This window comes from Vulpes lagopus, chromosome 3 (assembly GCF_018345385.1).
Source record: "Vulpes lagopus strain Blue_001 chromosome 3, ASM1834538v1, whole genome shotgun sequence".
In the NCBI taxonomy this organism is placed as follows: domain Eukaryota; kingdom Metazoa; phylum Chordata; class Mammalia; order Carnivora; family Canidae; genus Vulpes; species Vulpes lagopus.
This window is the reverse complement of record NC_054826.1, coordinates 101,661,508-101,675,072: the sequence shown is the minus strand read 5'-3', so window position 1 is coordinate 101,675,072 and position 13,565 is coordinate 101,661,508. Positions and strand designations below refer to the sequence as shown.

Below are 13,565 nucleotides of genomic sequence, written 5' to 3'. Positions count from 1 at the left end.
CACTCAGGCCTCAGTTCCCTCCTCTGTGCCAGCTGTTCAACCCACAGGTTTATTTAGAAACTCGCCTGCGGGAGGATTGCTCATCTCTGAATGTTGCACATAAGAATACTTGAGGAGTGTTTGAAGCACCAGCAGATGATGGTTCTGCTCTAAGGTTGAAAAGAGGAAGCTCTTTTCATGGGGTTGGCATCAGGCCAGTTAGCTGGGCACTCCTGAGGTGATGATAGAAGCTCCGGGGCATCTTTCTGGCTCTACCTGCCATCAAGAATGTCAGTTCATGACGTCTCCAGGTGAGCTGGGACGTGAGGGTGCATTTTTGAATGACACATAGGTCAAGCTCTTGGACGCAAATCCAGCCTACTTCTGGCACCACTCATCGGTGGTTCCCAATGCCACCCAGGTAGTAGAGCAGTAGAAAGAAATGGGGTGAGTGGGCAGCAGCCCTTTGCTCCAGCCCATTCTGGCCACCAGGAATGGGGGCCAGAGTTTAGCTCTTCAGGCACGAAGCTCCCACTATTCTAGGTAATGGGAACACACAGTGAATGAGACAGGAGGGGGCGTTTTGTGGTCCACTGGAAAGTGATAAATCCTATCTAGAAATAGAAAGTAAGGAGAGGGATAGGGAATGTGAGGAAGTGTGGAGGTTACCATTTAAAAAAAAAAGATTTTATTTATTCACTTGAAAGGAGAGAGAGAGAGAGCATGTGTGAATAAGCACAAGCTGGGGGAAAGGGGCAGATGGAGAGGGAGATGCAGGCTCCCCCCTGAGCAGGGAGCCCAATGAGGGGCTCAATCCCAGGACCCCAAGATCATGACCTGAGCTGAAGGCAGATGCTTTGGAGGTCACCATTTTTAATAGGCTATCCAGGTGTCATACCACATCTCTTCTGATCAATAAATTACTCAAGGTAAAGGAAGCTTGACAGTAGGCTCATGCCCTTGGAATTCACCATCCTTATCACATGTCTTATTGCCCACAGATGGTAGAATGGCTTCCTGAAGGTTTAGCTGTGGCCCCCGCTAAGAGACCACACCCTGTGAGGTTGAGATAGCATTCTACAATATGCAGTACATGCCATCAACTGAGAGTAGAGGTGGTAGTGTATCCTTGCATACCACAGCTGAGAATCCACTGAAAAATTTTTTGTTTCCATTCAGACAACCCTGGGCTCCCTGGATTTTGAGATTCTAGTACCAAAAGGACCCCTGTTACTCAGGGAACAGAGTCATGATTCTGGTAAATTGGAAACTGAGTCTACCCCTGGCCATTTGGAGATCTTCATTGGCTGAACCAATGGAGTGAGATGAAGTTATTATCTTGGATGAAATAACAGATTCTGATAAGCAAGGGAAAATTTGGTGGCTTTTCAAAATGAAGTCGAGGACTGTGTCTAAAACCTGGAGGATCTACCAGATACCTCTTTGTGTGTCTTTGTTCGCCTCCCCCCCCCCCCCCGCACAAAAAAATAATGGCCCACAGGAAACTGTGCCAACTGATAAAGACAGAACCACTAAAGACATTGCTCCTGCACAATACCTTGATTTCATGATTGGAGATGGGCTATATGGGCATCCACATATGTATATTTAAGCATGTACGCATGTGGTATACCTATATAGTCAACCACAAAAATCAAGACCTAGATCAGTTCCAGCACTCCAGCTGGCTCTCTCTTGCCCCTTGCAACCAATCCCCCACCAGAGGGAACCACAACTCTGCCTAGTTTTGACTTCATATAAATGGACTCATACAGTATATATTCTCATATGGTATCTGGCTCTTTTCACTCAATATTGTATCTGTAAGATTCATTCACGTGTATATGGCCTTTCAATTGCTCTGCAGTATTCTTTGGCATGAATGTACCACAATTTGCTTATTCATTCTGTTGTAGATAAACGTTTGGGTTATTTCCAGTTTTGGATTATTATGGAAAAGCAGCTATAGGTTTCTCCTAAACCTATCTTTTGGAGAAAACATGCACTGGGGCACTTGTGTGGCTCAGTCCATCAAGCATCTGCCTTGGACTCCGGTCATGATCCCAGAGTCCTGGGATGGAACCCCACATCTCCTGCTCAGCAGGGAGTCTGCTTCCCCCTCTCCCTCTGTCTGTGGCTTCCCCTGCTTGTGCGCCCTCTCTCTCTCTCTCTCTCTCTGCCAAATAAATAAAATTGCTTTAGAAATTAAAAAAAAAAAGAAAATAGGCACTGATTACTATTGAGTATATACCTAGGAATGAAATGTCTGAGTCATAGGGAATGTGTATGTTTAACTTTAGTAAATACTGTCAAATAGTTTTCCAAAGTGATTCTAACAATTAATTTTTAATTAATTAATTAATTAATTTGGGGGGGAGGGGCAGAAGGAGAGGGAGAGGCAGACTCCCCGTTGAGCAGGGAGCCCGACATGGGGCTCAATCCCAAGACCCTGAGAACCTGACCAAGGGAAAACTTAACCGACTGAGGCACCCAGGTACCCCTAACAATTTGTTTTTTTAAAGATTTCAGGGATCCCTGGGTGGCACAGCGGTTTGGCGCCTGCCTTTCGCCCAGGGTGCGATCCTGGAGACCCGGGATCGAATCCCACTTCGGGCTCCCGGTGCATGAAGCCTGCTTCTCCCTCTGTGTCTCTGCCTCTCTCTCTCTCTCTCTCTGTGTGTGTGACTATCATAAATAAATAAATAAAAATTTAAAGATTTCATATTTTGGGACGCCTGGGTGGCTCAGCAGTTGAGTGCCTGCCTTCAGCTCAGAGCATGATCCTGGAGTCCTAGGATCGAGTCCCACATCAGGCTCCTTGCATGGAGTCTGCTTCTCCCTCTGTGTCTCTGCCTCTCTCTCTCTCTCTCTCTCTCTCTCTCTGTGTGTGTGTGTGTGTGTGTGTGTGTGTGTCTCATGAATAAATAAATAAAATCTTTTAAAAAATAAAAGATTTTATATTTTAAGTAATCTCTACACCCCAATATGGGGCTCAAATTCAGAACCCTGAGATCCAGAGTTGCAGGCTCTACAGATTGAGCCAGTCAGGTGCCCTGATTCTAAGAATTTAGAATTCTATTCTAAATTCTTATTTAGAATTTACTCTCATATATTGTGAGAATTCTTAGAATTTACTCACAGTATATGAGAGTTCCAATTGCTTTGCAGTTATTGTCTACACTTTGCTCAATTGTTTTAATTTTAACCAATATGGTATGTCAAAAAGTTCAGAATAAAAAACAAAAATCAACAAATCACTGAACCAATGGTTAGAAAAGGTTTATTGTGTACACACCAAAGAAACAGTTTGCAAATGAGAAGCATGGAAATCAAAACATGGAAGGAGGCTCAGAAGCATATCATTATACAGCAGCTTCTATAGTGACTATTCATTATCCCAAGAACAATGGGCTGCCAATTGGTTATTAGAATTTTCTTAAATGCAAAGGAATTGGTTAGCAGTTATCTCTTATCAATTTTGGGGAACTACTTCTTTTTTGCTTATGATTTTCAGAGGCACTAGCAAGAAGTGACCCAGGTCAAGTTAGCTTTGCCCGTCTTACAAAATAAGCTAAATTAAGCTTCGCTTGTCTGACTAAACTGTTTTTCTCTACTCAGAGTATTTTCAAGTCTGGTCTCTGCTTCTATTTGATTTTAACAGATAGATGCTTGTAGTATCTAATTTGCTCTTAATTTGCATTTCCTTGTTGAATAGTAATGATGATAACGTTCTCAGGTGCTCATGAGCCATTTTGCTATTTTGTGAAATGCCTGTACTCAAGTATTTTGCCCAGGGGAAAAAAAAAAAGAGTTGGTATTTTTCTTATTGATTTGTAGAAATTCTTTTAACATTCTGGAAAGAAGCCCTTTGTCAAAAATACATGTTGCAAATATATGTATTGCAAGTATAAGCACCCCATTCTGAGGCTTGTCTCCTCGATGTCTCGTAATGGTCTCTGGATGAGCACTGATGTTTTTAATTTCGATGAAGATTAATGTTTTATGTTGTGGTTAGTATTTTCTTTTTTTTTTAAACGATTTTTTTAAATTTATTTATGATAGTCACAGAGAGACAGAGAGAGAGGCAGAGACACAGGCAGAGGGAGAAACAGGCTCCATGCACCGGCAGCCTGATGTGGGATTCGATCCCGGGTCTCCAGGATCGCGCCCTGGGCCAAAGGCAAGCGCCAAACCACTGCGCCACCCAGGGATCCCTGGTTAGTATTTTCTAAAGTGCTTGTTTAGAACACTTTATTTACCCCAAAGGCATTTTCCCATGCTTTTTTCTAGAGGTTTAATCTTTTACCTTTCACATTTACATCTACAATCCATCTCAAACTAGTTTTTTAGTTTGGTGTGAGGTAGGAGAGCCAGCGCCTTCAATAGAAAAGGCCATTCTTTCGTCAATGATTTTCAATGTACTCTTGACTCTGTGGCTAGAATTAACTTCCTTACACACAAATTTGATTGTGCCATTCTCTTGCCTAAATATTTTCAATGGCAGCCCATTGTTCTTGGGATAATGTTCAGTCTCTTGCTTAATGTATCTTAACAACATCCAGTTTGATTTGGTCACCTCCGATTTCACAAGTCAAATCTGCCTTGTGTCCACCGACCCACTCTGAGCTCAACAACACTGAGCGGAGCATTCCCTGGACACACTCTCATCTGCGGACCTTTGCCATACAGAATGCTTCCATCTCCTTAGGTTGGTTATTTACTATTCAAACTTCAGGTGCCTCGGGACTCCTGGATGGCTCAGAGGTTGAGCTTCTGCCTTTGGCTTAGGTCGTGATCCCGGGATCCTGGGAGCTAGTCCTGCATCCAGCTCCCCACAGGGAGTCTGCTTCTCCCTCTGCCTGTGTCTCTGCCTCTCTGTCTCTCGTGAATAAATAAAAATCTTTAAAAAAAAAATTCAGGTCTCACCTCCTCCAGGAAGCCTTCTCTGACTGCACAGTCCCTGTCCAAGTCTAGGTTGAGTGACCTCATTATATGTTCTCTTGTACCGCGACTTGTAATTGTGTTTAAGTATCTCCCCCACTGCAACTTCTGTAAGGGGAAAGACACCCACTTAGTTCAAATGGGAGGTACTTCCTAAATATTATTATTTCATTTATTTTTATTTATTTTTATTTTTCTAAATATTATTGAAGGTATGAATACATGGAAGGTGGTTTCCTTTGCCAGGGACGCAGGAAGTGTGGGCTTTGAGCAAGAACGGGATTCAGTTCTCAGATCTAACACTTGGCCGATAGGGTAGTATTCCGAGCCTCAGTTTTCAAATCTGTAAAATGGGAATACAATATTGTCTCAGTAGAGTTGTCATACGCATCAAATAAGATGCTGTACATAAAAAAATCCCGCACAACGACTAGCACACGGCGAGCCCTTGGAATATTGATTGATAGCACGATGAAGTGCCCGGAGCGCCTTACTATTTCGCATGCGCATGCGCCGCCCTCGGTGCGCCCGCAAGCCCCGCCCTGCGCGCCCCTGCGCGTCCCCACGCGTGCGCGCGTTCCGCCGGAACCCCAGGCCGCGGCCAGAGGTGAAGAGGCGGGACCTCCTCGATACGCCTGCGCCGTGGGAGGCCGTGCCCCGGGGGGCGGGGCCGCGCAGGCGCGCAGGCCGCCCCGGCTCCGGAGCATAAACAAGAGCGGGCACGGGATGAGGCGGCGGTTGATCCCCGGGCAGCCAGCTGCGGCCCGCGAGGCGGCGAGCTGGGCCCGGCCCCGACCCTGAGCTCACCCGACTCGCCCTCCCGCGCGCGAGCCCCTGGCCGGGCCCGCCCGCCCCGCGCCCACCATGAACCTGGCGAGTCAGAGCGGCGAGGCCGGCGCCGGCCAGCTGCTCTTCGCCAACTTCAACCAGGACAACACGTAAGGCCGGGCGGGGGGCGGGGGCCGGGGCCCGGGGCCCGGGGCCCGGGGGCGGGGGGGCGGGGCTGAGGTTGGGGCTGAAGCAGGTGGAAGCCCGCCGCGGGGGCCGGCCCCGAGGTCGGGCCTGGAGCCTGGGGGTGGAGGCCCGGGCGGGCGGGGGCGGGCCCGGAGCCTGGAGGGAGGGGCGCTGTCCTCGAGACCCTCCGGGCGCTGCGCTGCGCTGCGCTGGGGCTGCGACCTCTGGGCGAGGCCGGTGATGGAGACAGGGAGCTGTCTCAGCCACCGACCGAAAGGATGGATGCTTTACCTTTGGGGGGACCTCCCTTTTCACAAAGTTGGGGCGGAACTTTGTGCCGTGACCTGTTGTCACAGCCGCTTCCAGAGCGGTGAGAGTGTCTTCCTTCTGTCTCACCTCCCCTTCTTTTCGTCAGCCCTCTTCCCCGTTCCTCCCCCACTCTTCCCCCCCCCCCAGGTCCTTCTCCTGGTCCCCTTATCATCTTAGGGGCCCTTTCCCTTCTTTTTCCCTTCTTTCCTTTCCTTTTCTTCTTGTCTTGCTCTTCCTTTTTTTTTTTTTTTTTGAAGGCAACTTTGATGTCCTGCCTGAGCAAGAAACAGATTTAGCAATAATCATGGCCTCTGATCTGGGGAGAAACTGAGTCAAGGGGGATGTGACAGAAATACTCGAGGAGTCTGGGTGCTTCGGGGAATGGGCCGTCCTTAGGGGAAGAGGGGGAGCCACTGATGCCACCCCGTGGATTCGGAGCACTGTCTGTCCAAAAGCCCATGTGGGTTGGAAGCTCATTCTTCAGAGGCTGTCGGGGTGACCGGTGAGGATAGTTAATAGATGAAATTTCTGGAGAAGAAGGAGTTGTGGGACTGGAAGGGAGGAGAGCCATCTTGGGAAGTGAGTAAGAGGAAGTGATGTAAGTGAGGAGGAATGGGTCATTGGCTTCATAGTAAGTAGTTGGTTGAGTTGTTACTGGCTTGAATGGAATCAGAAAAGTAGAAAAAGTTTTTGTTTTTGCCTTTTTTTTTTTTTTAAGGGAAAAGTTAGTTGTGGAACGGCAAGCAGCAGGTGCTCAGCAGGCGCTCAGCAGCCCCTTTCCCCAGAATTGTGAGGTCAGTGCAGATGGTCCAGCAGTGGGATGGCAGTGAGGGTAGGAAGGAAGCGGATGCCCTGCTCCAGCTGCAGACCCCGAACCTGAAGTTCACAAGCTCCAGAGCTGCACCTGGATCTTAGAGTTGGCTAATAGTGGATGGGGGCAGGACTGAGTTCTCTTGCAGTGATCTTCCCACCCTGCCCCACTCAGGTAGGATTGGGAGGACAGTGAATTTAGAAATCATACTGTAGCAACCTTTAAAGATTAAAATACATAAGTGTACTGTGTGACCAAAAACCAGTAAAACAAAAACATCTTGGACAACCTGTTGCCTGATGGTTGTAATTGGAAGAGACTATATGATATATATGATATAGTCTCCAGGAGCCGAATAGAGCATTTCAAGCCATCTGTGATTTGGTTTTTAAGCCCTTAGTATTTTGAGATTGGTAAGAAATGGTAGTTCTGTGATTTTTTTATGTCTTGTATAAACTAGTGAATTTCCAAAATATTTTCTGCCATTTTTTCCAGTTTTTCACTACCTGTCATTAATATTTAAAGGAAATCAAAAGGAGTTCTCTTTTGCTGTTCTTTCAAACAGGCTGCCAAATCTCTTATATAATGGAATATATCAGTTATATATGATATATATCAATTATATAATGGCCTGAAGTTAGACCTTTTCACACTTGGAAATCACATGTTTCCCACTTTCAGTGAGTCCTGAAGTTCAAGAGATTTCTGTGTCATAATTTGAACTTTCCAGAGACCTTGATATAGTATAAACATAAATTGTTAAGAAATAGGATTTTACCAGAAGTTTATCAATTAAGATGGCTGTAATCTGTCTTAAGAAATATACGAGTTCCTGAGGAGAAGGTGCAGAGTTTACCCCCTTTGCCTCCCTTGCCTGTCTCCAGAAACTATCTTAATTGAGAAACACAGTTTTTCACAAGACAGAAGTTACTGGTCTGGGATCTACATTCACTGTATTCAGTGAGAAAGTCTGGAAGCCTTTTCTATTTCACTTGATAGAATATATGTACATTATACAGTAATGCTTAATAAAAGGATACTCCTTGTATACCAAGGTATATCTGCCCTGCCTTTTTGTCCTGGCAATATGATTTCAAATATTGTGCTCATTTTTCTAGGATTCTTAGCCCAAAAGTATGAAGAAGTTTTGTTTTTTACTATTTTTTTTCTTTTAAAGCTAGAGCAGTGAAAGAGGCACCAGCTATAGCTGATCTCTGTTACCTATTGACTAGTTAGTTCCAATACTAGTTTCTGAAAGTAACGGTTTGGAAGATTTACCTTGAAGGAATTAATTGTTGGCTTTTGAAATTGAAGTTAACAAACTAATCAGTGGCAGAGTATTGCTTAACTGGAAATGTCAAGGATTAAAGTCCTCCACCAGATGCCACTCCGCTTGTGGGAAGCCCATGATGGTGTTGGCAATGTCTGTTTGAAACTACATCTCCAAAAGGGATAGATGAAAGAAAGGGACTTGATTTTCCAACTCTTCTGTTTGTAGCATTGATGTTAGTGTCCAAAAAAGTGATGGAGATGCTTGTTTAACTGAGTTTCTTCTGGGTTACAGATACTATTCTGGGGAAGTCACCTCTCTCCATCCACTTTATCCTCATCAGTATATTGAGAGGCTTCATTGTGGATCGTCTTTAAGGATCCTCCAGCCTTAAAAGTTTTAGGTCATTCGGCTTGCTGGGTAGAGGATATGTTGGAGGAGGGCAGGACAGTCGCCCAGGAAGATATTGTCCAGCAGCAGTGGCCCATGGAGAGGAGACTGGTCAGCTTTTAGGACTTGGTGTGACCCGTGGGACGTGGGTGATTACTCCCAAAACTCTGGTTTGAATTTGGGGGTGAACAGTGATTCCTTTATGGGGGAAAGATGAGAGGAAGATTAGGTTTGGGGGCAAAAGATGAATTCTGCTTTGGCTCCTGTGGAGTTTTAAGGCTGTAGGGCCATCCAGGTGGAGACCTAGGATGGAAATGCTATAGGCTGAAGGGAAAGAGCCTGCTGTGGTGGGAAATTTACTAGATAGGCCCCCCGGGTCTCCCAGGTCTCAGCAGTTCAGCTCATTCCCTTTTTGTGGGTAAGGACTGATGCCACTTAACCCTCTAGTCAAGTAAGAAGATAATGGAAAGGAAAAGCCTGTCGGGACTAATATTGGTGAGAGGGCAAAGAAAAGGAAAAATCTAAGAAAGTGATCTGATTTACATTTTGGGGTGGTTTTTTATTTTGTTTTTAGTGGAAATCACCGTTTTTTTAGATATTGTAACACTCAAGTTTAAATTCATTGACAGACTTGCAGTTGAAGATGGTGGATCAAACACAAGCATTTATTTTGGCTCCCTCCTGAAACCCTACTAAAATGTCAGTCAGTAAAATACCAAAGATATTTTAGAAGGTTGAAACCCACAGGATAGGGAGAATGAGAGAGGAGTCACTAGCAACAAAATTTTGGAAGTTAGCAAGCAGTACAGGAAAGTGGATCTCGAATCGCTAGTGGAGAAAGCAGAGGGCCAACCTGGTTTAAACTCAGAATCCCTGAAAGGCTCAGGATTGGCAGTCTAGGGAAGTTATAGAAGTGGAATAAAGGTGGGTGTGGAATGAAGATAAAGAAGATCAGCCCAAAACATGTTTCAGAAGCACTCACTCTCCCATCCTGGCAAAGGACATGGATCTTGTCTCCAGAATGTATAACAGGGTCTCTGGATTTTGACACCAGGTGCAGTTGAAGGCAGGAGTATAGTAGTGAAATGTGGGGTTAAGTAAATATATCCTTTTTTTCTATTACAGTGAGCGGGTTTTTCCCTTGTCAGTAAAAGATCTCACTGTGTTACTTTAAATAAAAACCAACCACACAAACAATTGGGGAATAAGATTATTTAATAAGGGAATCTCAAACTTACCTGTTACTCCACCTGTTCCATTAATGTGTCTGCCATTGTGTGGTCAGGCATATCATGAGAAAATATTAAAAAGCAGGATCAATCCCCAAAGAGAGATACATGAACCCGATTGCTAGTGTTATCACCCTTTAAAAACACCTACTTTTATTGATAAAGTATATATTTATATTATACTATATATACCTATCAAAAATAATTGGAATATTTTTGTTTGCATTTCTTACTGATTGAGGTTTTGTAAACCATGCAATTAAAATTCTAGCTGAGGTGTTTAATATCCAAAGCCAGTTACTGAATATCTGTAAAAACATGAAGATTCTGATGTTTGGTCACCAATGCCTCGTTTTGACAGCTTCTTCTGTTAGGAGCACAACATCAAAATCCAGGTTCTCATTAACTAATTAAAGCTCATTCACTTTGCCCATGGAAGAAGCCCTCCTCTAAGCTTGTTCTATATATAATGCCAATTAGCTTGGTGATTTGGTTCCTAAATCAACAAGAAATTAGCAAGAGAGAGGGGCTGTTAATGTTTTGGGGAGGGTTACAAGGCAATGACACCTGTCAGCAAAATGAAAGGTGGAATATGTTTTTGGAAACGCTGCACTGGGGTGTGTGGATGGTTCAGTCAGTTAAGCATCTGCCTTCGGCTCAGGTCATGATCTCACAGTCCTGAGATTGAGCCCTATATCAGGCTCCCTGTTCAGCAGGGAATCTACTTCTTCCTCTGCCTCTCCCCCCTGCTCGTCCTCACTTTCGCTCTGTCTCAAATGAATAAATAAATAAATCTTTAATAATTAAAAAAAAATACCCTACGACCCAGCAATTGCACTGTTGGGGATTTACCCCAAAGATTCAGATGCAATGAAACGTCGGGACACCTGCACCCTGATGTTTCTATCAGCAATGGCCACAATAGCCAAACTGTGGAAGGAGCCTCGGTGTCCATCGAAAGATGAATGGATAAAGAAGATGTGGTTTATGTATACAATGGAATATTACTCAGCAATTAGAAACGACAAATACCCACCATTTGCTTCAACGTGGATGGAACTGGAGGGTATTATGCTGAGTGAAATAAGTCAATCGGAGAGGGACAAACAGTGTATGTTCTCATTCATTTGGGGAATATGAATAATGGTGAAAGGGAATATAAAGGAAAGGAGAAGAAAGTTGGGAAATATCAGGAAGGGAGACAGAACATAAAGACTCCTAACTCGGGGAAACGAACTAGGGGTGGTGGAAGGGGAGGAGGGCGGGTGTTGGAGGGGAAGGGGTGACGGGCACTAAGGTGGACACTTGACGGGATGAGCACTGGGTGTTTTTCTGTATGTTGGTAAATTGAACACCAATAAAAATTAATTAAAAAAAAAAAAAAGCCTCAGCACTACAGTCTGGCCATTTGAGGTCAGTACACAAAACCTTTGGGAGCATCTGAGGGGGGTCAATGTATTATAATAGTACAGTAAGTTTAATGATGGGAGTCCAAGAAAATGTTAAGAATTTCCCATCCCCTGGTGATAGGAACACAAGAAAGCATATAATAAAAGACTTTTTCATTTTTTTTAAAGATTTTATTTGTTATTTATTCATGATAGACGAGAGAGAGAGAGAGAGACAGGCAGAAGGAGAAGCAGGCTCCATGCAGGGAGCCCGACGTGGGACTCGATCCCAGGACTCCAGGATTGCGCCCTGGGCCAAAGGCAGGCGCCAAACCACTGAGCCACCCAGGGATCCCCCTTTTTCATTTTTTAATCAGAAATGGTGAGGGAAAAGGTATTGGTGCTTAAAATAGCACCCATTATTTTTTTGGAAAACATTTTCCCAAACACCAAATTCCTAAAAGTCATAAATTGCTGAGATTTTGCCTTATTTTTAGTTTTTCTGGATATTCTTCTATTTTTATTGGTTCCTTTATTGCTTTTCAAAATATTTACAGGTAACAATACCTAATTACTTCATTGATGTAATTAATTCAGTATAGTGAGGTATTTTTGTCCCCTAAAAAGGGCTGTTAGAAAGTTTTGCTTCAGTTTAAAAGTCTAAGATGAGCCAGTTAGAACTTAAAAATGTTTTGTTTTGTTTTTTAAATATTTTATTTGAGAGCAAGAAAGCGGGAGCAAGGCAGGGAGAGGCAGAGGGAGGGAGAAGCAGGCTTCCCTACTAAGTAGGGAGCCAGACATGAGACTCAGTCCCAGGACTTCGGGATCATGACCTGAGCCAAAGGCGTATACTTAACCTACTGAGCCACCCAGGTGCTCCAACAGCTTAAAATTTTAATAGTGCTTGTAGCAGCTCCATTCTTTGAATATATTTCTTTTGCATATTGGCGAAAGAGAGGTTAGAAATTTCAAGTTTTGGGGATCCCTGGGTGGCGGAGCAGTTTGGCGCCTGCCTTTGGCCCAGGGTGCGATCCTGGAGACCCGGGATCGAATCCCACGTCGGGCTCCCGGTGCATGGAGCCTGCTTCTCCCTCTGCCTGTGTCTCTGCCTCTCTCTCTCTCTCTCTGTGACTATCATAAGTAAATTAAAAAAAAAAAATTAAAAAAAAAAGAAATTTCAAGTTTTTATTTTTTATTTATTTATTTATTTTTATTTCAAGTTTTTAATAGATGAGATGACCATGAGAGGAACCCTAATTTTTACTTTGGTGTGCAGATACTCCCAGTAAGAAACATCAGTGTTGGGCAGCCCCCGTGGCTCAGCGGTTTAGCGCCGCCTGCAGCCTGGGGTGTGATCCTGGAGACCCTGGATCGAGTCCCACGTCAGGCTCCCTGCGTGAAGCCTGCTTCTCCCTCTGCCTGTGTCTCTGCCTCTCTCTCTCTCCTCTCTGTGTATACTCATGAATAAATAAATAAAATCTTTAAAAAAAAAAAAAAGAAAGAAACATCAGTGTTCATTATTTCTAGTCTTCTGCCTCCACTTGTTTTCATGTCCTCCCAGATATTGAATTCACAACAGTCCCCATAGCTACTTCCTCATGTCCCATGCTTCCTGTTTTATTTGCTTGTCCTCTTTCTCAAAACTGTGCTTTCTTCTTTTTTCCCCCTGTGGTTAGTCACATTCCAGAGAGTAGTAATCTTCTAATGAGGAAATACTTCATTCTGTGTCCCAGGGCTCCCCTTCAGGCCTCTTAGCAAAAGCCATGGTGCTGGTGTTGGGTGTGAGTGGCTTCACCTTTTCTTCGTAGGTCAGCTGTGTAGTCTTCTGATACCAGATTCTAAGTTAGCTTTTTGGTTCTGTTTTATTTCCACCCCACTGCCCGGCCATAGTGTAACATAGGTGATTGAGCTGCATTTGCTGTGGCCTTGGCAGAAGGCAGAGGAATGTCATCATCTACTAGGCTGTAAATGTCTTTGTTTAAAGTTTGGTGTGTCAACTTATTTAGCTTTTGGACTCATAAATATATCAGATCACTTAAGAAACCCCACTTTGTTCTAAGGGGGTCATTAACTTAGGTTTGATTACTTCTGTTTATTTGTCCAGTTTATCTTTAATATTTTGTAGGTTTTAAATAAGAATATTGTCTGTATTTTATTGGTCTTCCCCTTTTCATGGATGCAAGGTGGGGTACCTTGCTCTGCCACTTTCCCCTCTTCTGCTCAGCCACCACTCACCTGCTACAAACTGTGAAATTATTTGTCCTAATTTTTGGTAGAAAGGATGGTTACTATTT

The 13,565-nt window shown here is 44.2% G+C and overlaps 1 protein-coding gene across 3 annotated transcripts in view; it reads left to right on the top strand.

The window, feature by feature from the left end:
• Nucleotides 1-5,595: 5,595 nt before the first annotated feature.
• Nucleotides 5,596-13,565, top strand: part of WIPI2 (WD repeat domain, phosphoinositide interacting 2) — a 38,378-nt gene continuing 30,408 nt past the window's right edge. For all 3 annotated transcript variants that reach the window (XM_041749473.1, XM_041749472.1, XM_041749471.1), the window contains exon 1: nucleotides 5,596-5,858. Coding sequence is in view for 2 of the 3 variants with exons in the window: in XM_041749472.1 (XP_041605406.1) it covers nucleotides 5,785-5,858 (74 nt within the window). In the remaining variant the exon portion in view is untranslated. The remainder of the gene's footprint in view (nucleotides 5,859-13,565) is intronic.